The sequence below is a fragment of the Abramis brama genome, assembly GCF_963993115.1.
Source record: "Abramis brama genome assembly, chromosome: 5".
In the NCBI taxonomy this organism is placed as follows: Eukaryota; Metazoa; Chordata; class Actinopteri; order Cypriniformes; family Leuciscidae; genus Abramis; species Abramis brama.
Window position 1 is genome coordinate 18,822,728 of NC_139967.1, and position 25,002 is coordinate 18,847,729.

General features: G+C 38.0%; 1 protein-coding gene and 1 long non-coding RNA gene across 2 annotated transcripts; both read left to right on the forward strand.

Annotated features, from left to right (window-relative positions):
- Positions 1–205: 205 nt before the first annotated feature.
- On the forward strand, positions 206–2,506 carry LOC311083403. The gene is made up of 3 exons (XR_014606288.1): positions 206–411; positions 1,261–1,295; positions 1,605–2,506. It is a non-coding gene; the product is annotated as an uncharacterized lncRNA (long non-coding RNA).
- Positions 2,507–9,700: 7,194 nt separating this feature from the next.
- Positions 9,701–23,512, forward strand: LOC311083635 (myosin heavy chain, fast skeletal muscle-like). Its single transcript, XM_084115322.1, has 41 exons — positions 9,701–9,741; positions 9,878–9,921; positions 10,898–11,116; positions 11,212–11,355; positions 11,440–11,596; positions 11,700–11,727; positions 11,890–11,992; positions 12,161–12,253; positions 12,365–12,428; positions 12,522–12,620; positions 12,701–12,804; positions 12,887–13,025; positions 13,242–13,360; positions 13,453–13,602; positions 13,690–13,860; positions 13,953–14,253; positions 14,352–14,416; positions 14,508–14,595; positions 14,711–14,828; positions 14,911–15,034; positions 15,140–15,276; positions 15,365–15,620; positions 15,712–15,954; positions 16,061–16,237; positions 16,326–16,471; positions 16,556–16,646; positions 16,730–17,119; positions 18,069–18,195; positions 18,425–18,543; positions 18,624–18,820; positions 18,904–19,087; positions 19,998–20,163; positions 21,100–21,224; positions 21,342–21,650; positions 21,781–21,984; positions 22,058–22,183; positions 22,279–22,449; positions 22,531–22,635; positions 22,758–22,853; positions 22,958–23,089; positions 23,308–23,512. The coding sequence occupies exons 3-41, from the start codon at positions 10,910–10,912 to the stop codon at positions 23,320–23,322; spliced, it is 5,790 nt and encodes a 1,929-aa protein (XP_083971448.1). The 5' UTR covers positions 9,701–9,741; positions 9,878–9,921; positions 10,898–10,909; the 3' UTR covers positions 23,323–23,512.
- Positions 23,513–25,002: the final 1,490 nt, after the last annotated feature.

Sequence of the window (25,002 nt, forward strand, 5' to 3'; positions counted from 1 at the left end):
AATAAACAGTCTTATTCTCCCATAATTTCATCATGTATATTTTATGAATATATTTTTCCAAATCTCCGTTGCTTCACATTCAGGGCTTTGTGTGTGTGTGTGTGTGTTTGAGTGCGCGCGCGCGCGCGATGACGCAGATTCAAATTCATTTCCGCTGTTTACTCCCGCCCACAACGGTTAACATTAGCTGATCAGTCGAGTTTGGGCAAGCGGGAGATTTGAATTCAGTCTACTCTCGTGAAGTGGATTGTGAGATCAACAGTGGTTCAAAGCAATCGTATTCGTCAAGAGCAGCCGTGAGCAGGAGCTGTTTTCAGTCAGTCCGTTTGGATTCTTCGGAAATAACGCCCTTTTCAGTGAGCCTTGTTCGTCACAGCGAGCGGACATCATGCCAACCGATCACCGGCTGAGGTAAGAGTCTCATTATACTAAGTTACATGTGAACGATATTTTATATTACATTTGTGTTAAGTTTACAGTTTTCAAGCTAACGTTAGCATTCTTAAATGATGTAGTAGGCCTATCTGTCAGTAAATCAATCTCTTAAATGGCGGGACATTTTGAAACACTGTCTGGAAGCTGAAAATTCTTCTCTTAAAAATATCCTTGGTTTTAATTATAGTAAAATTATAGTAACCACGTTTTTGGCGGATTTTTATTACCATTTTTAATAACCACAGTTATACTACAAATAGGCCTACCATGTTTGTTTGTTTTTTTGTTTTTTCTTTGTGGTTAAACCATAGTTAATTTTCGTAAGGGTTAACGTGGCTATCAAGACTGTTAAGAAAACGAATTCAGTAGCCTAAATACTGTACTTGATACAGGAAAGCACATGAGACTAGAATATGAACACAACATGATAAATTGCATATTCTGGCTGCATCTGCTTGCCAACACATAACGTTAGCTATAGAATGCATACATGTGCATATATTAGGCTTATAAAATAAAAGTTGATAGAATGTTTGTGTTCTGATGAAGAAATGAACTTATCTACATTTTGGATGACCTGGGGTCATCATAGTAGCCTTTTTCATAGGATACTTTTGATCATTGGTTATGAAAATTGCATTGATCCAGATGAACAGAAAGTTACACCCCTAGGTGTCTCAGCTCAAAACATCACTGTTAGCCTTTCCTGCTCAGCTTCCAGATCATAGTCAGTTGAGGTTTTGCATTGTCCCAGTGGAACATATTCTGACATGTGTAAATGTAATACTGAGTTGTTAATTTTTTTTTTTTTTTGTGTGATTTCAGGTCAAGTGGAAAGCAGAATGATCATGGCAAACAAGGTATGGGAAGAAGTCATTTAAAATATTGTAATGGCCGAGTCTTCTGATTCCATATGATTGCACTAAAAGTGGCAGAACATTTAATTTGTTTTATACTGTATTTTCCCATGTGAATATTCATTTGATCCTTGTGAGGCCACTGGAGCTGCACAAGGTTTGGTTTTACTACAGTAAGACCACGATTGTGTTAGATTCCACCCATCCATTTATTTATTTATTTATTTATTTTGTAGTGTATCTAGGCTCTGTCATTTAGAAACATGACTTTTCCTATCACTTAATGACACATATCTCTACCTTTCATTCCAGCCAGAGGATCTGACGGTTGCTGCTCGCATCTCAGCCTACCTGATGGAAAATTCTTCCTTCACCTTCAACTAAACCTTGCCAAGACAGAACTGCTTATGGTTTCAGCCAAACCATGCGATCCTGCTGATTTGCCTTATACAACATCAGAAAGATCTGGCCCTTCCTATCGGAGCCACACAACTCCTTGTCTAAGCTCTTGTTCTATCCAGACTGGACTATTGTAATGCTCTCCTGGCAGGCCTTCCAGCATCAGTCAAACCTCTGCAACTGATCCAGATGCTGCAGCAAGACCTAAACTTACTGCTTCAGATCTATGTGTCTCCAGAAGCTTGTGTTCTGCAAGTGAACGGCGCCTTGTGGTGCCATCATCCCAAAGAGACACAAAATCACTTTCACTGACCTTTCCCTGGACTGTTCCCTGCTGGTGGGATGACCTGCCCAACTCAACACATTTTCAAGAAACTGCTAAAGATCCATCTTTCCATAAACACTTGACCCAATAATACTAAATCTTTGTTTTAATAATAAATAAATGAACTTGTGTACTGTGCTACACTAACTGGGACTTGTCGCTGCACTTGTTGCTTCTATTGTTCTCTTAATTTTAAGTCACTTTGGATAAAATGTAATTGTAAATATTTGAAATAAGTTATATTAGAGTATAAAGGCATACAGCAATTGTCTTTTAATGTGGATATTTTTACATGTTCTAAATGATATACTAAGCAAAGCCTGTATTTCCTATCATTCACGTATCTTGATGTTCAGTGTTTGTTTAATGAGTAATACTGTAAATGTGCAGGTATTCCGTACTTGTACGTTTAGTTAATTTAACAGAAATTGACTGTACATTTGCTATTATTAAGTACTTAATTAGAGATTGGTCAAAGTTGTGAAACTGGATCTGCAAAAAATTAAAACTGTAAATATACAAACTTTGTATTTGAATTTATGTACTTATTACATTTTTATACATAACTTCATAGTTATTTTACACAGAAAAACTATATATTAAAAGATAATTACTGTAGATAGACAGAGCATTATTATAAAATAACTCTATAAAACCCTAAATTTACAGTTTAACCTTAAAGTTAAATGTTCTTTTTATGTAATTTGACATAATTTATCTGTTTTTCCACGGTTTAATAAGCCATTATTAACAGTAATGTACTGTAATTTAATTAATTTTGACCGTAAAGTTAATTCTGTATTTTTACGGTTTTTGCCTGTAATTTTGTGAAATGGTTATTTGCTGTAATTTAACGGAACCCGTCTGGAAACTTTGCTGCCAGAGATTTACCGTTTTTTTAAAGAATTTTTTTTACAGTGCAGTAAATAGTATTTCAAACCACTTATTTGTAAAAAATGTGTGTGATTTTTGGCCGATCACACTTATCATCTTATCATCTAATCAGATTTCAATCGATATGGACAAAAATCGGATTTGGACTGACAGTCTGAACGTAGCCTTATTTCTGGCCTCATCAAGCACTCAGACTTCCTTACCTGCAAACTTACAGTACCTTGTGGATTTATCTTCTGTGTAGCCTATATATTGTCCTGCGATCCCCTGTGTGGATCTGTAATCCTGTGTCTGTGCATGCTGCTCGGGACCTAGTAAGATAAGAAATCCCAAGTGATTTATCTGAATATTACATTGAACTGTTCTTCTTCAAATTTACTTGCCTGTTTCACCTCCTGCACATACTGTTCAATAAATTAAAAATGAATTACCTGAAACTGAGTTATACCACTCCTTGTCTCTTGAGCATGGTAAATACTGACTGAAGGCCAGAACTCTTACAACAAGTACCTTGCAGGAACCGGTATGACTCCAAACCGCCCAGCCGACCTGTTGTTCTCCGTTTCCCAAAATGGCCACCCGATAGAGGAGAATGCATTGGAATTCTGAAAACTGTCTTCAGCTGTGTATTTTAATGATGTGACATTAATGGCTCTTTTCCATGAGGGCTTGGATGAGCCTTTGTTTCCACAGATGTCCTAGGAGACAAACAACTGCACACTGGATCAGTATATCCTCCATTCCCTCCTAAGTGGATCCAACTCCGTGAAATCACACCTCACGCCTGCCCCTGAGTCTCCAGAGTCCGTTTCAGCCCCGGAGCTCATCCCAGAGTCTGTTACAGTCCCAGAGCTCAGCCTAGAGTTCTCTTCATCCTCCAGTTTGGACACCAAATTGACTCCAGCACAGAGAGGGAGGCATCTGGGGCTGGCATCCAAGTTGGCGGATAACGGTTCGTGCGTCTATGAAAATGTTACTGGTGGTCCCAGAGCTCCCCAGTCAGGTGGTCCCAAAGCTCCCCAGTCCAGTGATCCCAAAGCTCTCCAATCCAGTAGTCCCTAGCCTAGTGATCCCAAGTCCAGTTGTCCTGGTGGTCACGAGTCAGGTTGTCCCGAGTTCGGTGGTCACAGAGGTACTTCCACCGTTGGCTGTTCTTCCTGTGATGGCAACTGCCTTCTCCTACTCCTCTCGAGGTGACAGCAATGCTACAGCTCCTGCCAAGGTGGTTATCAACTCTCAGAAAAGTTATTTTCGTGGCAACAGAAAAATAACTTTCTTACTGGGTACAGTTACTACTCATAGCATGTAGCTGTGATCGCATTGTCAAAGGGACTTTGTTTTGCAAGCAGTGACCACAGAATTATTACAAAGGTGAATGTTCACAAAAGTTTTATTTAACTTAATCATGGACATTAATTTAATTTAATTAATCTTAATTTAAAGCACCTTGTTATCAAGGGATCTGCCGCTTAGACTAAACCTCTGTTAAACCTTAATTAAATGTGGGATACTTGCAATGCCTTAGTCGTTGAACCAGCATCCAGATGTTGTCTTGGAGGAAAGTCTTCATGGTTTATTACTTCGATGGTGGTGAAGTTGCAATGGAACATGGAACATGTTCTTAATGTGTTGACGCCCTCCATGAGGAGTGCCACAGTGTTGCAGAGTCCCAAAGTGAGGTCCCACGGCATTGCGGTTGGACCGGGTGTCTCCACTCTTTTCCAACACTCATTAAATGATTCTACTTCAAGTTTACTTGCATGTTTCTGTTTCTGCACATACTGTTCAACAAATTATCTGAAACACTTTACACCTTTTTTCATTTCTTGAGTCTGGTAAATCCTGACAGTATCTCAGGAGACACAAAGTGAAGCTAATATTGGAATTGGACATGGCTTGATTCCTTCCCACCTTTTGGATTAGGCAGGTTTTTCACACGGATTATTTTTGGACAATATTGAAATCACGATTATTTAACATGATCAAAGGCTTATTACATGATATGAGTAATTTTAAATATCAGTGAAATTTCACAAAACAATTACATTAGACAAGTAAACATTCAGCAATTCAAAAATAACAAAGAAGCTAATTACAAACAAAACAGACAACTAAATATAATGGAACAAAAATACAAATGAAGTATTTCAGGAAGATGTACTAATGATGGTATTCAGTTAAGTAATAGCCTACAACAACAAAAAATGAATATTCAAATGTAAAATAACACTGCATAGTCTCATTGTACACATTAGATATAGATGAAGCCTTATTAAAGCTAATTAAGTTATTCAGTCAAGATCAGTGATTGATTTTCTTTTGTCATTTGTTGTTTGATTATCATTAATGACAGACTGCAGCAGGTATATTAGGCTGCTGTCAAATTAAGAACTTATGCACAGAATACTTTAATACTCTCCAAAAAGACATTTTGACATTTTTGTGTATACGTGTTTAGGCTCGTATCCGAAGCCATTTGCTTATCCGTGTTGAGCTCCGACTCGGAGCACGCACACTGAAATGCGCTTTTTAATGTGCTTTTAATAACACTGTTTAATATCAAACATGTACCGCAGTTTAGTAAGAGTAGACTGCATTTTACAACACAAACTTATATGACTAATTTGGATGTTAAGTTTGGGCTTTTAGAGAGAAACGAAAGTGCACCACAGTGAAGATTATTAGGGTCCATGTAAATACAGCTTAAAAGGGATGATTATCAGCCCATGACCTAGACACAAATGAAAGACCATACTTATTACACTCAAGAGAACCGATAAAGAGAAAATGTCAACAAAACTACTTCTCACTGGCAATAACCTTTCCCTAACTAGCTTACGTCTGGATTGGTCCAAAGGCGGCATCCGATAGAATGGGTGAAGGTCTCTTGTCACTGTCTTTCCGTGCAGCAAAGTAATTTAATTCCATTTAAGCTTTTATCTGACTCCATTTTATAACAACCTCAAATTTAGGTTAGATTGTCAATTAGTTATTGGTCAATCATGTAATAGTTTAGCAGCACATTTGATTATTCTTTTCAACTCTTTACTTATATTTTACCCGTTCATATTAGGAAGCTATGTCGCTCAGAGGTCCTCACGCTTAATGCGGGTCTCACGTTCACAGTCTCTCGTCAGTTTTCATCACCAAACAGAGTTAATTGCTGTATACCTGAGAATGGTCGCATTCACGCTTACACAATCAAAGATACTTTGGTATAGCCCCCATGGAATTGCATACACTTGAATTTAACGTAACGTTTACTTCAGTGGAGGTATGGCCACTACTACAGGTAAGTCAACCAACTTTACTTCTCTTCTAATAGCTTTGGATTGGCCATGCTGTGGTTTCCCACATACACTTATCTGAAGTAATATTAAATTAAAACAGGTAAGACACCCAGATTTAGGTTGGTCAAGCAGCACGTTTGCTGCCCTAAACGGAAATTCACTTCTGCAAACCAAGTACACTTGAATTAGTGCCAAATATTAGTCTTCACTAATCTGGCGCAAAACTTGCGGTAACATACAAATCTGTTTAATATACTTGGGAAAACGATTTCAGAGTCAGTCGGAATAAATCAAATGTAACAATTTATTATGTCAGGTAAATGTATCATGCCAATTTCATAATCAGTTCAAAGATAATAAATAGAAAACATCACATGCTCTGGAATAAAGAGAGAAGATGCGAACCTGACATTATAAAATACATGATGCGAAGTGTTTTGCATACACTCAGCATCACGGGCTAATTTGAATTACAAATCGCCCCGAGCCTCTTGTTGCAATTCATTATATACCAAGACAGAAACTTCTTTCACATGGAAACATTTGCTAACAATGGGAATTTGCATTCACAGTTTACACCTTTTGAGAGCAGGAGGCCATTTGCCTGGAAGACGCAACCTCCTCTGTGTGCAAGCTATCTCTAAACTCTTAAAAACGTTATTACTTTTTGTTTTAAAAACAAACATTAAGCTATCTCTAAACTTTTGTTTTACTTCTTTGGGAATGAGACATTTGTATCAGTTGCACTGAGACATTTCAAATGATACCAAACATGTATAATTACTTATTGTACACATTTAACATTGCATAGGTTTTTAGTGAGTCTTAGGTGAGGAGGAGAAGAGTGGGAGCAGGGGGAGATGATGCGACTGTAAAAGTGAGGTGTGAGCTGCACTGTGTGGTGCGTCTTGTTGTTACATATGCAAGAGAGAGTTCAAATGTTAATTCTCAGGAGAGCCTTTTGCTTTCTCGTGTGGTAGCCCAGACTTACTGGCACCCGCCTTACAATAGGTTGTCTTGATGACACCCAGATCAGTACAACCATCCCTTGTCTTTGCTCATAAATACTTTCCGTACATAGTTGCACAACATTAAACTTCAGGTTAAATGATGAAACTTGGATGTAAAAATAAATAACCTACAGTATATATATATGGCACACATACAGTACATGGCATACAGCTGATAACATATGTTAAAGCAGAGATAATCTCTCTTGAATTTTTTATTAGGTTAAAGGGCATACTATAGGTTAAAGCAGTCCAAAAGGACCATGTGTGTTTCACAGGCTGGAATAGAAATGAGATTTTCCAGCATCTAAACTCATGTTTCCATAAGAAAGTCCTAATAGAAAATTACTAAAAAGATTTAATTACCAGATATGCATCTTGAGATGTGGAAAACTTGTTGAGGAGGCTGAAATTACAGCTTGGTTAACTGAAAGGTCAGGCTAAGGGGAATGACTCTGAGTATTTGTATAAGGTAAGCTTGCCAGCAGGATCAGGGGAAGGTATCTGTTGGTATAGAGTGTTATGAGATAACACATTTTTGTTATGAAAAGCAGTTTAGGTCAGTTGATCAAATGAATATATGATCATCATCATTATTCATATATGCTTAAATGATTGGAAAATCTAGTAACACTTTATTTTACATTGTCATTGTTATACATGTTGTAATAACTATACATTATGCATAATTACATGTAACTAACCCTACACCAAAACCCTTTTCCTAGCCCTAAGTTCATTAGTATTACTCTTTACTTAAATATATAATTATACTGTAACAAGGACACCTTAAAATAAAATATAACTGACAATCCTCCTCTAGTAGGCTTTTAGCTGTGTCCAGAAATTACATCACTCATAGTTCTGTCATGACAACTCTTGGGAGATTGGTATGGTAATGGAGATTGGTATGGTAATGGATATAGCAATGTTAATGTATTTGGTCTTGGCAGAAAAGATCTGCTATGCTGCTGCTGCAGAGCAAGTACCGAGACATGCTACTGTGAACACCTTCACAGACATTTCTGTGAGCATTTAAGACATGCTGCTGCTGCACATGAATTAACCCCGTAGCAGATCTATACAGGTGGAGCTGGGGAAGGTGGAGGGTTCTAAAAGTGTGTTGCAGACTGTAACAGCAAACAATGGCAACTATTTGAATGTTTTAGCAGCAAGCTCATTGGCCGCTGATGCAACACTAACTGTGCTATTTAGATAACGACATGATAGCTACCAATAAGTTAAAGACCGATCAACCTGCAACATTCAGAGTGAGAGGATGGTTGTAGTCACCCTTTGACTCTTGGCACTTTTAATTAAGTCTAGTGGGCTAGAATTTTTGTCAGTTGGAGTTTAAAACAGCCTTAGCTCATTTGAACATTCCATCAATGTAAGTCTATGGGACTTTTCCGAGTTTTGATCATCATTTTAGGAAAACCGAAAGTCCAATAGAAAAGATATAGCAACCCGAGTCAGAACAGTCTGAAGGTCTGAGCTGAGTTTGGTGGATGTAGGTTTAAACCTCTAGAAGGAAGCTCTAAGGCCACCTAAGCACTGCAGCTAAATCCAGCTGTCAGTTCACCTTTTAGTGCTTAATCCTGTTCTGTACACACACAGTTTAGTAATTTAAGGTAGTGACAACTGCATTTACAAAAAAAAATTACAAAAACGGAACATCTAGTTGTTAATGACGTACAACGAGAGATATGAGAGATGACAAATGAGATATTCTGTTTACAGCATAGTAATTAGCATTGTTTGCTGGCTTTGACCACTCAAGGGTGAACGTGGTTTTGAATCATTTTAGTCTCCATGTGGCTGAGGCTTAGACTGTGGCTGTTGAAGACCAAGAAATGTCTACAATCTTTGAATATTTGCAGAAATTATAACAAAGGGATTTTTTGCACTGTGGGAATGTGCCATTTCTATCACTACTGGCTTTCTTCTACAAAGAAAAACTGACACTTGTTGTGTGTTTTCACTGTATTAGACATATTTTACAGTGTTTTTCTATATTCTTCTATATTCTTACAGAATATATCTAGTCAGATCTGTAACATATTTTATTGTTTAGCCCAATTGCTGCCACATTAGCCTTCTACAAGAACTTCCATAGGTGAAAAGGTGAAATGTTTTCTGATTCAAAAAAAAAAGGGGAGGGGTGGCTGAATGTACCCTCTTTCCAAAAAAGGATTTATTTACTTCAGTGTGTGTCATATGTCAAAGTAAGATATTAATAGACTAAAAATAATTAATTATAATACACAAGAACTTTGAAATGGAAGTTGTGACCTATACATTTTTGAGCAATAAAGGTTTGACTTATAACTTATTTCATCAGGTAGGATGTCTGTCAGTCTGTCCATACATTTCTTATAAAATGGGTCAAGAAAGCTCATCATATATCAAAATATATCAGGTTGCCCATGTATATATTATGCTTAGTGTGCATGATCAACTTCTATAAAAGCAAGAGGGTAGACCAGAAGAGATACAGAGAAGAGAAGAGACCTCAGAAGTTCCATCAAGTGGTAAGAGCCTGTGCTGACTGTGACTGAAAGGAATTTAACATCATCACTTATGCGTCTGTACTCAAAGTAATTGTGTTTTTTATTTATATTAATACATTGTAATGATTTTTTTTTTATTTTTTTTTTTTATCCACAGTTAAAAAAGTGAACATTTCATCTGGTCTCAAGAACAAAGGGCAAGTGAGTTTATGATTCAGTGTGTGGATTAGGGTAGAGGAAAACAGTTGTTATAGTCTGTATTATAGATGAAAACTGGTGAAGGATGCTGATGTAATTTATTTACAAAGAAATGTGTTTAAAATGTATTAGTAAGATGAATTTAAGGAAGGGGTCCCATTGACCCTTTATTTTGGTGCCAAATATACCAACTATTGTATTCGCTTTTGTTGTGTTGTACTGTATTCTGTTTTTCTTCTTCCACTTTTGAGTCTATGAGAGCCCATAGAACCCCTTGTGGGAAAGTTATACAAATTTGGCCCAAATGCAGAGGACATTTGACACATTTATGTGCAGACTCAGTCTGAGGAAACAGAAAAAGAAGCGGGAAAGGGCCAATTGATGATGCTATAATAGAGCAAAACATGAAATTGGTTCAAACTACAGAACTGATGGTCTGATTAAATTCAAACTTGGGATGCAGTGTTGCTATAATAATCCATCATGAGATTTGAATAAATATAAATCATTAGAAAAGTTAATATAATGAAACCAAATCTGGGACAGAAATTTCTTAATATTTGTCAGGAAATATTTGTCTGTTTCATGCATACTCGTAGCAGGAGGATGCACTCGGGCAGAGAGACCACAAGTGAGACTCATAGTCGGCAGTGAAAATCTCTGTATTGTCCTGAAACTTCATATATGCCACAATTCATATTGTACTGTATGTGCCATCCCCTGACACCACCATTTCAATTTCATCACCAGAAAGACATATTCAATCGACATTTTTGCCATTAATGGGCCCCTTATCTGCTTCTTGCTTTCTGTCTAAATGTTTATCTATTGTTTTATGTATCTGTATTCATGTGTAAGCCTACACTTAGGAATATGCCTCTTTCCTAACACAATTCATGTGTTTTATATTTTATGTGTCTTGCCTTTGTTGAATATTTATGAAATTTGTAATGGATAAGTTGATATTTTCTCTCTTTAGTAAGCCGCCACCATGAGTACGGACGCGGAGATGGCCATTTATGGCAAAGCTGCCATTTACCTTCGTAAGCCTGAGAGGGAGAGAATGGAGGCTCAGGCCAAACCGTTTGATGCCAAGTCTGCCTGCTATGTGGCTGATGTCAAAGAGTTGTACCTCAAGGGAACAATCAAGAGCAAAGACGGTGGCAAAGTCACAGTTGTTTTGCTTGACACTAAGGAGGTAAATTTTAATTTCCATTTCATGTAGATGCTCATTAAATTACTTATTACATTGGGGTTTTTTTATATCTAATATCCAATTTATCAAATTTATAGGAGAGAGTTGCTAAGGAAGAAGATGTCTACCCAATGAATCCTCCCAAGTATGACAAGATTGAGGACATGGCCATGATGACCCATCTCAATGAAGCCTCTGTGCTGTATAACCTCAAAGAGCGTTATGCTGCATGGATGATCTACGTAAGTTCTGAAACGACATAAAAAGCATTTAAGTTCATTTTTTTCTGTGTTGTTGGAATCTGACCATGTCTCTGCTCATTTCAGACCTACTCTGGACTCTTCTGCGCAACTGTGAACCCCTACAAGTGGCTCCCAGTGTATGATTCAGAAGTGGTGTCTGCCTACAGAGGCAAAAAGCGTATGGAGGCCCCACCCCACATCTTCTCTGTCTCTGACAACGCATATCAGTTCATGCAGTGTGGTAAGACATTATGGAATTGAATTCTACAGAATTAATTAAGATGTAGATGTTGCTGTTAATATAATAAATATTTACCGGATATTTTACAAATTTCAATCAACAGATAGAGAAAACCAGTCTGTCCTGATTACGTAAGTATTTTCATTTAATTTCAGACCATGACAAAAATGAAAAGTATAACATAGATGGAAAATTTATGGAGATATTTACAAAATAAAATGACAAAGATTGAATATACTTTGAAAAGTCTACATGTCTTTCAAACTTCTGTCTTCAAATCTCTTATAAACCAGTGGAGAATCTGGTGCTGGAAAGACTGTGAACACGAAACGTGTCATCCAGTACTTTGCCACAGTTGCAGTGTCAGGTGTCAAGAAAGAGGCCAGTAAAATAAAGGTATGAAATACAAAACTATGTCATATATATTATTTTAAAACATGATGATTTACACTCATCTCAAAAACTATACGATATGTGAAATGCGAAATAAATTGAAATAATTTGTGTTTAGTCATGAAATAGAAAAACAAATGAAAATAAATGAAAACATTTCAAATATCACAGGGCTCTCTTGAGGACCAGATCATTGCTGCCAACCCTCTGCTTGAGTCCTATGGTAATGCCAAGACTGTGAGAAATGACAACTCTTCTCGTTTTGTAAGTTAACCACTGTTTATTTACAGTACATATGGTCAGTTGTGTTAAATTTTACTGTACAGAGTTTTCTATAAAGAGATTATACGTATTATACTATTATGATTTAAACAGGGTAAATTCATCAGAATTCATTTCGGCACCACTGGAAAACTGGCTAGTGCTGACATTGAGACATGTAGGTGGACATGATTTAATTGATCCATCCTGAACAGTTGTCTTTATCTGTCACTCTTCAGATGCTTGTGACTCAAGTACATTCTCTCAACAGATCTGCTGGAGAAGTCTCGAGTGTCATTCCAGCTTCCAGATGAGAGAGGCTACCACATCTTCTTCCAGATGATGACCAACCATAAGCCTGAGATTATTGGTAGGTGCACATATTTCATTAATTCAATGTTTCAGATAATATTGTAAGATGCTCTTTCATAAATGCTGTGTATTTTACAGAAATGTCGCTCATCACCACCAACCCCTATGACTTCCCCATGTGCAGTCAGGGTCAGATCACAGTGGCCAGCATTGATGATAAAGTTGAGCTGGATGCTACTGATGTGAGTCATTGCTATTTGAATATTGACATATTCTATTTAAATACGGTAAATCATATATTTTATTATTATCTGTAATTTACAGGATGCTATTGACATTCTTGGTTTCTCAAGTGAGGAGAAAATGTGCATCTACAAGTTCACTGGAGCGGTGCTTCATCATGGTAACATGAAGTTCAAGCAGAAGCAGCGTGAGGAGCAGGCTGAGCCTGATGGCACAGAGGGTGAGACTTGTGTTATCCTGGGCTTTGAAATAGTAACCGACTTTGCTGACAACAGAAACTGTGTATAAAATGTTTAGTGTAAATATAAACTAGAAGTTGCATGCATATCAATAAATCTAAAAATGAAAAGGAAAGTACCTAGTGCCTGATTTATTATAATTTTACACAAAAGACACTATAGAGCAAAGATAATTTATTTAAAAATGTATTTAACAGAGGCTGACAAAATCGCCTACCTTCTGGGTTTGAACTCTGCTGAAATGCTGAAGGGTTTGTGCTACCCTAGAGTCAAGGTCGGAAATGAGTATGTGACCAAAGGCCAGACCGTACCACAGGTATAGTAACATTAATACATATGTGTTTAACCTAAAATTCTGGCTAATTATTGCAGAAGCAGAATAAAATATCCACTCTATTCTACTTACAGGTGTACAACTCTGTTAGCGCCTTGGCCAAATCTATCTATGAGAGGATGTTCTTGTGGATGGTCATTCGTATCAACCAGATGTTGGACACAAAACAACAAAGAAATTTCTACATTGGCGTGCTGGATATTGCTGGCTTTGAGATCTTTGATGTAAGAATGATTTTTTTATCTTGTTTTATGTCAAAATGAATGATATTCAGAAGGTAGTAAATGTATCTGTCATTTTTTGTCCTCCAGTACAACAGCATGGAGCAGCTGTGCATCAACTTCACCAATGAGAAACTGCAACAGTTTTTCAACCACACCATGTTTGTGCTGGAGCAAGAGGAGTACAAGAAGGAGGGCATTGTTTGGGAGTTCATTGACTTCGGCATGGACTTGGCTTCTTGCATTGAGCTCATTGAGAAGGTTATCAATGGTTTATGAATTTATTAATTTCCATTGATCCTATTCTCAAAATGTCCTATTTTTGATAATAAACAACATTCTTTTATAAACAGCCCATGGGTATCTTCTCCATCCTTGAAGAGGAGTGCATGTTCCCCAAGGCTTCAGATGCTTCCTTCAAGAACAAGCTATATGATCAGCATCTTGGCAAGAACAAAGCTTTCGAGAAACCAAAGCCTGCCAAAGGCAAGGCTGAAGCCCACTTCTCCCTGGTTCACTACGCTGGAACTGTGGACTACAATGTCACTGGCTGGTTGGACAAGAACAAGGATCCACTGAATGATTCTGTTCTGCTGCTGTACCAGAAGTCTTCTGTCAAACTGCTGGCTACTCTTTACCCACCTGTTGTTGAGGGTAAAGAAAAAATCTATTTAACAAAACTTTGATTCAGTTTTGAACTTTCTTGCAGTTTTTGCATTTATACATGTTCCTTTGTATTTTTATCTCAATAGATACTACTAAAAAGGGAGGCAAGAAGAAGGGTGGCTCCATGCAGACTGTGTCCTCCCAGTTCAGGGTATGTATAGAGATGACATCACAGTAATATTGCTTCATTTTAGAAAAAAAAAGAAATACAAAGCATGCCAACCTTTTTCTATTCTCCACAGGAGAACTTGGGCAAACTCATGACCAACTTGAGGGCCACTCACCCTCACTTTGTGCGTTGTCTGATTCCTAATGAGTCCAAGACTCCAGGTATATATATATATATATATATATATATATAAAATAAAGAAACGTACAGATATTTTGGTTCTCATATATTATGAAGTTAATTTACCAAGTTCATGGTGTAAACTGTTCGTTTTAGGTCTCATGGAGAACTTCCTGGTTATCCACCAGCTGAGGTGTAACGGTGTTCTGGAGGGCATAAGAATCTGCACAAAGGGCTTCCCCAGCAGAATCCAATATGGTGACTTTAAGCAGAGGTAAATGGGACCACATGAAAACAACATTTCCTAGGAGGCTCCTAATTAAAAGATATGAAGCATTTTGATAAATTTTCCACAGATACAAGGTGCTGAATGCTGGTGTTATCCCAGATGGACAGTTTATGGATAACAAGAAGGCCAGTGAGAAACTCCTGGGATCCATCGACATTAATCATGACGACTACAGATTTGGACATACAAAGGTTCATTATTTAGCTTTACACATTCCAAAGATTCAGTGATCATGGTCATTTAGCTTATACAGTTTAAATCAATATATTTTGATTTACTGTTTTACATAAATTCAGGTGTTCTTCAAAGCTGGTCTTCTGGGTGTTCTTGAGGAGATGCGTGATGAGAAACTGGCTGCTCTGGTCACAATGACTCAGGCTCTCTGCCGTGGTTACCTGATGAGGAGGGAGTATGTGAAAATGACGGAGAGGAGGTGATTATTGTCATGAGTAAAGATGACATCAATGATAACTGTGCAAACTTAATGATGATGATGCCATTTAATGATGAATTATTCACAGAGAGTCGATTTACACGATCCAATACAACATCCGTTCATTCATGAATGTCAAACACTGGCCATGGATGAAGGTTTATTACAAGATTAAGCCTCTGCTTCAGAGTGCAGAGACTGAGAAGGAGCTGGCAAACATGAAAGAGGACTATACAAAATGCAAAGAGGCTTTGGTTAAGGCTGAAGCCAAAAAGAAGGAGCTTGAAGAGAAGATGGTAGCACTGCTGCAAGAGAAAAATGATCTGCAGCTGCAAGTAGCATCTGTGAGTATATTTTATAATTCACTGAATTTTTGGCTACATTAAAAATGAGCAAGGTTGTTTTCGATGAAATAGCAATCTATTTTACTAACAGGAATCTGAGGGTCTCTCAGATGCTGAGGAGAGGTGTGAGGGTCTGATTAAAAGCAAAATCCAGCTTGAAGCTAAACTCAAAGAGACAACTGAGAGACTGGAGGATGAGGAAGAAATCAATGCTGAACTGACAGCCAAGAAGAGGAAACTGGAGGATGAGTGCTCTGAGCTGAAGAAAGACATTGATGACTTGGAGCTCACCTTGGCTAAAGTGGAGAAGGAGAAACATGCCACTGAGAATAAGGTTAGAGATTGAGTTGGTTTAAGATTAGATTTAATCTCTGTTTTATATATTGATATAGAATATGAATTGTAATATTTAAGCTTATTTGGAACAAAAAATCCTACAGGTCAAGAACTTGACTGAGGAAATGGCAGCTCAGGATGAGAGCATTGCCAAGCTTACTAAGGAGAAGAAAGCCCTCCAAGAGGCACATCAGCAGACACTGGATGATCTTCAGGCCGAGGAGGACAAAGTCAACACCCTGACCAAATCCAAGACAAAGCTTGAGCAGCAAGTTGATGATGTGAGTTGATTATGTAAATTAATTATATTAATTCATCAAATCAACTGTTTTCAGCTGTGAACATAATTTATATATCATTGTCCTGTAGCTTGAGGGTTCCCTTGAACAAGAGAAGAAGCTCCGCATGGACCTGGAGAGAACCAAGAGAAAGCTTGAAGGAGACCTGAAATTATCACAAGAGTCCGTCATGGACCTGGAGAATGATAAGCAGCAATCTGATGAGAAAATAAAAAAGTAATGAAAGCAGGAAATCTTTGAAAACATTGACAATTTTTATTGTTGTGTTATGTTCAACTCCTTATTGTTGTTGTTGAACAGGAAAGACTTTGAAATAAGTCAGCTGCTCAGCAAGATTGAAGATGAACAATCTCTAGGTGCTCAACTCCAGAAGAAAATCAAGGAGCTTCAGGTATTTTGAGATTTTTTTAAAAATTACATCATTATGATCAAATACAGATAACCAAAAATCTAATTAACTACTTACCACCATAGGCCCGCATTGAGGAACTGGAGGAAGAGATCGAGGCTGAGCGCGCTGCTCGTGCCAAGGTTGAGAAGCAGAGAGCTGATCTCTCCAGGGAACTTGAGGAGATCAGTGAGAGGCTTGAGGAGGCTGGAGGAGCCACTGCTGCTCAGATCGAGATGAATAAGAAGCGTGAAGCTGAATTCCAGAAACTGCGTCGTGATCTTGAAGAGTCCACCCTCCAGCATGAAGCTACTGCTGGTGCCCTCCGCAAGAAGCAGGCAGACAGTGTGGCTGAGCTGGGAGAGCAAATCGACAACCTGCAGCGTGTCAAGCAGAAGCTTGAGAAAGAGAAGAGCGAATTCAAAATGGAGATTGATGATCTTTCCAGCAACATGGAAGCTGTTGCTAAAGCAAAGGTTGGGAAATATTCTAAAGAATATATGTGACCCATGCTGGCAAAATGAGTCAGAATATGCATGTGCTAATTATGAGCTACAGGCAAATGTAAATTTTGATTGAATTTCATTTTCATTCACAGAAATTGGTTCATTAAGCCCTCTTCTAGCGATCCCAATGCTCCAAATAGTAATGAAACATCTAAAATGATCTTTATTTTTACATTTTCTGAGAGGTGTACCTTCCTAAATCTTTCCTTTGTTTTAATAATCCATGAAAAAATGCCATTTTTCTTCACTCGCTTCTCAACGACTGCACAAGTTTTAATATTCATAGTGAATTCTCGATGGCGTAAGCCTGAACCAATGGAATATGATTTTTAAACTCATGCTGATGTAAACAAAACGATCTTACTTGCACTGACTGACAGATCAACACAAAGCACAAAGTGCAAACCTTATCTGTTATGCCTGAACGTTTGGTTAACTGTTGGGGAAAAAGATAGATACGCGCATTACAGTAGGTCTCAATATACAGGCTGCTGTCTCATTGATGTTAATCAAACAATTGTGGTATCATGGAAAAAAAAAATATATATATATATATATTTTTCCTATAGATATTTGGTTTTGATTTGGTGTGTGCCAAATTTGGTGGTATTACCAGGGATTTTAAGGTATGGTTGCAAGGTGATTTTGTTTTGGATCCTTCAGAAAACTTTAACTAGATTTTTCTCAAAATATACTTTGCTGACTTCAAATAGGTGTAGCACAGTCCTTTTTTGTCTGATTCCAACAAATCATACATCATCATACATCATCATACATTAATGTTTTTTAATAACAATAAAAGTAAATAACAATAACTCATTTTTGAAAATGTGCTCATTGTGACTAATTTTGCCAGCACGGGTCACATACAACAAGTCTTGAAGTTCTTTCAAATATCTAATGACTTTTGTATTTGCAGGGCAATCTTGAGAAGATGTGCCGCACACTTGAGGACCAACTTAGTGAAATTAAGTCCAAGAATGACGAGAACGTTCGTCAGTTAAATGATCTCAGTACTCAAAGTGCAAGATTTCAAACTGAAAATGGTAACTCATGAACAAATGAATATTATATCAAAAGTAATTAATGTCAATAATTAACAATAATTATCAACAATAATCAATAATAATCATCAACAATAATTAATCAAAATTAATAGTGTATTAAGATTATTCAGCTGTAAATTTCTGACTGTAACACTGATAAAATCTTACATCGTACATTTTGAAATAAACTGATAGAGACATGTGACACAGTGAATCTAAATCTATACAGGTGAGTTTGGCCGTCAGCTGGAGGAGAAGGAGGCTCTGGTTTCTCAGCTCACCAGAGGCAAACAAGCTTTCACTCAGCAAATTGAGGAGCTTAAGAGGCATATTGAAGAGGAGGTTAAGGTAATACAGCATAATCAATTCATGAATTACTTTACTGTAGAGACAATAATACAATAATATTATGCGACTTTGTCCCTTAGGCTAAGAACGCACTGGCCCATGCTGTGCAATCAGCCCGTCATGACTGCGACCTGCTCCGTGAGCAGTTTGAGGAAGAGCAGGAGGCAAAGGCTGAGCTGCAGCGGGGAATGTCAAAGGCCAACAGTGAGGTTGCTCAGTGGAGAACCAAATATGAAACTGATGCCATCCAGCGCACTGAGGAGCTTGAAGAGTCCAAGTATGTATATTATTGTATAATATTCCTAACTCTCACAGCTATTTTATAGATTAGAATTCAAAATAATGTGTATTACTTAACAGGAAGAAGCTGGCTCAGCGTCTGCAAGAGGCAGAGGAACAAGTTGAGGCCGTGAACTCCAAATGTGCATCTCTGGAGAAGACCAAACAGAGGCTCCAGGGTGAGGTGGAGGACCTCATGATCGATGTGGAGAGAGCCAATGGTTTGGCTGCCAACCTTGACAAGAAGCAGAGGAACTTCGACAAGGTAAACAGTTTTAGTCATATTATATTCTCTTTGTAAAGTATTGCTGGAATGGGCTTTGTTCAACATTTTTTAAAGGCACACTGTGGAGAAATTGTGTTTTTGTCAAACAGCGTCCCTAGAGTCGCTGTGGAATACTTGCACTGTCGTAAACTGTCGTTGCACATACGTAAATGATTGTGTGATAAGCGTCTGCGACTTACTTTCACTTTGATTTGCACGTTGGCTTGATGAATCGATGCTCAGCTGCGGTAATGCGTGTTCCAGTAGCGTCGTCATATCTGGCAATAACATATAGACTATAACATGCTCTCACACGTTTTTTTATTTATTTTTTTAACATTTTTGGGAGGAGTACAATTTACATATGTGGTTTCAACAACCAGATGCACACTTGTCCAGTTTCATCTGGAATGCGACCTCCTCCTGAAGTGGTTTGAGCGGTCGGATTCAAATCCGTCTTGAATGCGTTTCGGAGGACATTTACACCTGGTCTTTTCACGATCAGATAGCTATCTGATCTGAGAAAACGCATGAAGTGGCCAGGTGTAAACAGCCCCCATGACAAAAACATACGCACGAAAGCCGAAAACAAACGCTGGTTGGCCTCTCACGTCCATAGACAGTATATAAACGCTCACGTCCAAATTTGAGGAAGTGGTGGGGGAAGTGACGTATGCCGTAAAGCAGTCGAATTTTGTAGTTCTTTTTGTGCTCGGGTTACGACCCGAACCCCGAAGTTACGTAGTGCCAGTAAAAGCGATACAGACCCCGTCAGGCTATGGCAGACGTGTCATTCAACCTATTGTAAGTCGATGTACCATCACAAGGGTCTTGGAAATATATTATGAAGGTTGAAAAGCTACATAGTGTTCCTTTAAACAAACTCTATCCTAAAATATCTCCACCAAAGTTCCTGGCAGAATGGAAGCAGAAATATGAGGAAGGTCAGGCCGAGCTGGAAGGTGCCCAGAAAGAGGCTCGTTCACTCAGCACTGAACTGTTCAAGATGAAGAACTCCTATGAGGAGAGCTTGGATCAGCTGGAGACCCTCAAGAGAGAGAACAAGAATCTGCAGCGTAAGAATGAAACCGTTAAATTAGAAAGAAAAAAAAACTTAAAGGGATTGTTCACCCAAAATGAAAATTATTTTACTAATTACTGACCCTCATGTCGTTCCAAACTCGTGAGACTTTTGTTCATATTCAGAACACAAATTAAGATCTTTTTTATGAAATCTGAGAGCTCAATTCATATGGATTAGTTTTATGATCTCTTTCAATTGTGTAGCTGTCTATGGAGGGACAGAAAGCTTTAAAATGTCATACTTGCACTGTCGTAAACTGTCGTTGCACATACGTAAATGATTGTGTGATAAGCGTCTGCGACTTACTTTCACTTTGATTTGCACGTTGGCTTGATGAATCGATGCTCAGCTGCGGTAATGCGTGTTCCAGTAGCGTCGTCACATCTGGCAATAACATATAGACTATAACATGCTCTCACACGTTTTTTTATTTATTTTTTTAACATTTTTGGGAGGAGTACAATTTACATATGTGGTTTCAACAACCAGATGCACACTTGTCCAGTTTCATCTGGAATGCGACCTCCTCCTGAAGTGGTTTGAGCGGTCGGATTCAAATCTGTCTTGAATGCGTTTCAATGACAAAAACATACGCACGAAAGCCGAAAACAAACGCTGGTTGGCCTCTCACGTCCATAGACAGTATATAAACGCTCACGTCCAAATTTGAGGAAGTGGTGGGGGAAGTGACGTATGCCGTAAAGCTTTAAAATTTCATCAAAAAGATCTTAATTTGTGTTCCAAAGATGAACAAAAGTCTTACGGGTTTGTAATGACATGAGGGTGAGAAATTAATTAATGATAACATTTTAATTTTTGGGTGAACTATCCCTTTAAATGTTCTAATTCTCAGTGAGCATTAAAAAGTAAGCACATATGATTAATGAATGTGCATTATGATACATATTATATGTTTTTCTCTTTATAGAGGAAATTTCAGATCTGACAGAGCAGTTAGGTGAGACTGGTAAGAGCATCCATGAGCTGGAAAAGGCCAAGAAGACAGTGGAGACTGAGAAGTCAGAGATTCAGACCGCCCTGGAAGAGGCTGAAGTGAGTATCTGGAGATCAATATGGAATTCCTGCTAGAACCATCATACAGTGTTGTATTCATCGATACATTGTGTGTATTTTCATTCTTATATTTAAATGTTGTTTTATTTTTCATAGGGTACACTGGAGCATGAGGAGTCCAAGATTCTTCGAGTCCAGCTTGAGCTAAACCAGATCAAGGGAGAGATTGACAGGAAGCTTGCAGAGAAGGATGAGGAGATGGAGCAGATCAAGAGGAACAGCCAGAGAGTCATTGAATCCATGCAGGGCACCCTGGACTCTGAAGTCAGGAGCAGGAATGATGCCCTGAGAATCAAGAAGAAGATGGAGGGAGACCTTAATGAGATGGAGATTCAGCTGAGTCACGCCAATCGCCAGGCTGCTGAGGCCCAGAAACAGCTAAGGAATGTTCAGGGACAACTCAAGGTATGCATAGGAATTCTTCTTTTTGACTTTGGGATGTATTAATATTTATTTTTAATAATCTAACATATGGTAAGTACAGCCTAGCAGAAATCACATCAAAAGCTCATTCTACAGCTATTGTTATGTTCAGGATGCCCAACTGCACCTTGATGATGCCCAGAGAGGACAGGAAGACATGAAGGAGCAGGTGGCCATGGTGGAGCGCAGAAACACTCTGATGCAGTCTGAGATTGAGGAGCTGAGAGCTGCTCTGGAGCAGACAGAGAGAGGCCGCAAAGTGGCTGAACAAGAGCTGGTGGATATCAGTGAGCGTGTTGGGCTGCTGCACTCTCAGGTAAGGGCATATTGTTTCCCTGAATTTGAGAGCATCATTCAAAATGTTCAAACTGTTGCTTTCCATTTTGTAGAACACAAGTCTCCTGAACACCAAGAAGAAGCTTGAGGCTGACCTTGTTCATGTCCAGAGTGAAGTTGATGACACTGTACAGGAAGCCAGAAATGCAGAGGAGAAGGCCAAGAAGGCCATCACTGATGTGAGAAACAGTAGCTGCCAAATGTTTCATAAGACGCTTACGTACATTTTACGTAAAAAATGTGGACTTAATGACTTTCTGTATTAATGCAAAAGGCTGCAATGATGGCAGAAGAGCTGAAGAAGGAGCAGGACACCAGTTCTCACCTTGAGAGGATGAAGAAGAATCTGGAGGTCACAGTGAAGGACCTGCAGCACCGTCTGGATGAGGCTGAGAATCTGGCCATGAAAGGAGGAAAGAAACAACTCCAGAAGTTGGAGTCCAGAGTAAGCCTCTTTATAGTTATGATATGGGCAAGGTGAAGTATGTTATATTACGATTGGTTTGAATAAAAATATGTTCTTTAGGTCCGTGAGCTTGAGGCTGAAGTTGAAGCTGAGCAGAGACGTGGAGCTGATGCTGTTAAAGGTGTCCGCAAATATGAGAGGAGAGTGAAAGAGCTCACTTATCAGGTATGACCATATTTTTGCTCACAAGTTTGTTCGGACAAAAGAGTCTGTATAATAGTGTACTGACAATGCCTATTTTTAGTAAAGGATCAATGCTTAATTTTGTAAATGTGTATTTTTTGAAGACTGACGAGGACAAGAAGAACATCACCAGACTCCAGGATTTGGTTGACAAACTGCAGCTGAAGGTCAAAGTCTATAAGAGGCAGTCTGAAGAGGCGGTATGTAAAATATAATAGAACATTTTGACACTGTAATTATTTATATTGGAATTTTAATTTGATGAAACATGAAACATTAAAAAAAAAAAAAAAAAAAACTTTAGGAGGAGCAAGGCAATGTTCACCTGTCCAAGTTGAGGAAGGTGCAGCATGAGCTTGAGGAGGCTGAGGAGCGTGCTGACATTTCTGAGTCTCAGGTCAACAAGCTCAGAGTTAAGAGCCGTGATTCTGGAAAGGTTAGACTAAGTAGATGATTTTTTTTGCATTATTTATTCAACTTGTTTATCCAAATACATGAACTACCTCTTAGAAGAAGTAGTGGAACTATAATAATTGCATTTTGCTGATGTTACATATCCTGTATGACATTTGCACATCTGTATTCTCTTCATTATGTAAAGTGAAGAACATTTTTGTTAATAAGACTAATGTTTAACTCTTCCTTCTTTCCCAGGTCAAAGAAGAATGAATCTTTAACACTTGAAAGGAGCATTTACTGAAGTCATATAATATGAATGTTTATTGTAAAAGTACCTTTCTTTATAAACCTGTTTATTTCAGCAAATAATTAGCCTTTGTGTGATTTTTCAATAAGATACACTATTACAACACTAATATCTGATCTGTATGATTACATTAAACCTTATTATTTGCATCACAAGAGTGCTGAGTATCAGGAGTGTCTTGAATCCAAATTTGAACTTTTAAAGGTTCCATAAAAGTTCAAAAGGTTTCATAAATTTGAATTCTCAGGCAATATTCTGTGAACTAGCCTTCCAGTTAGCATAATTAAGCCTCTACAGATGATCCAGAGATCTAAAAAGTAAATATAATACCTGGAAAAAATCTGTAACCTATAACATGTATCATTAAATTATATTATATTATATTATATTATATTATACAGTAATATATAATTATAGCATATATATATATATATATATATATATATATATATATATATATATATATATATATCAGGTATGTATATATTATAATTATTATATTTAATATAATACATTATAATTTAATTAATTTATAATATACCGTAAAACTTCAAATAATAGCCGAGTCCCAAATAGATGCCTGTCTCTTTTACACGCCTGGTGTGGCTACAGGTTTGGATAAATAAATGCCGGTCTCAAATAGACGCCCGGTCTGTTTTTTTAGTTTCGGGTTGTATTTAATCTTCTAAACCAGTTCTATGGAGCAGATTGCGCACGCAAGAGAGCCCTGCGCATCTGGGCAGGAGCTGTTAGCGCAAGCAGAGTTAGCGGAGGCCGGAGAGGGGGAAGTGGAAGTGAACTTGTAGTTGAGGATCGCGGTGATGATGATAGTGATGAATAGGGTCCTTTTGTATCACATGATTGCAGTTGTTTTACAGGGTAGCCTTCATTCTTTCTTGTTGATGTGTTTCTGGCAACTAGTTCATAGGCTCGATGGATATTACCGGTAACTTGTATTGTTCAGCCCATGGCTGTCACATCGTTTCGTTTTTTTTTTATGCTGGCAATAATCTAAAGGGGGTCGCACACCGGACGAGAAGCGCAGCGCCGCGTCGCGTCTATGACAACTCGAGGTATCGCACACCGGACGCACACTTTGTCAGTTTATGTCCAGCAATATTGTTATGTTTAAGGATATTATGCAATTAAGATCATGTCTGTACTATGTTATGATTACTGTACAATTAAATACAATCGTTGCTTAGTCTGCAGTCTGAATTCACTTTACCTCAGAGCGTCCGTTAACTGAATGAATTGAGAATATCACCTGAAAATCCGATAACATCAGCAATTTTCATTCAAGCAGCTGATTTATGTTAATGAATGTAAAACTGAATGTATATTACAGCACAGGGTGAAGTCAGTATATAGGACTACATTAACGACGATTTGAGACAATGTACAATGTGTTCGAATTTTAAAGACGTGGCGCTGCGCTTCTCGTCTGGTGTGCGACATACACTTATCAATGAACTTGATACATTAGTCAGGTTCACTATATATTTTTGTGGGAATTTTGGGGGGATTTGCTAAACTATACATTTTTGGAAAGGTTATTGTATAAGGAGTCAGAAAATCAATGTTTGCATTTGCCCAGATGTCTATGTGGCGGCCATATTTAATTTGTTTAAAATGCCCGCCGT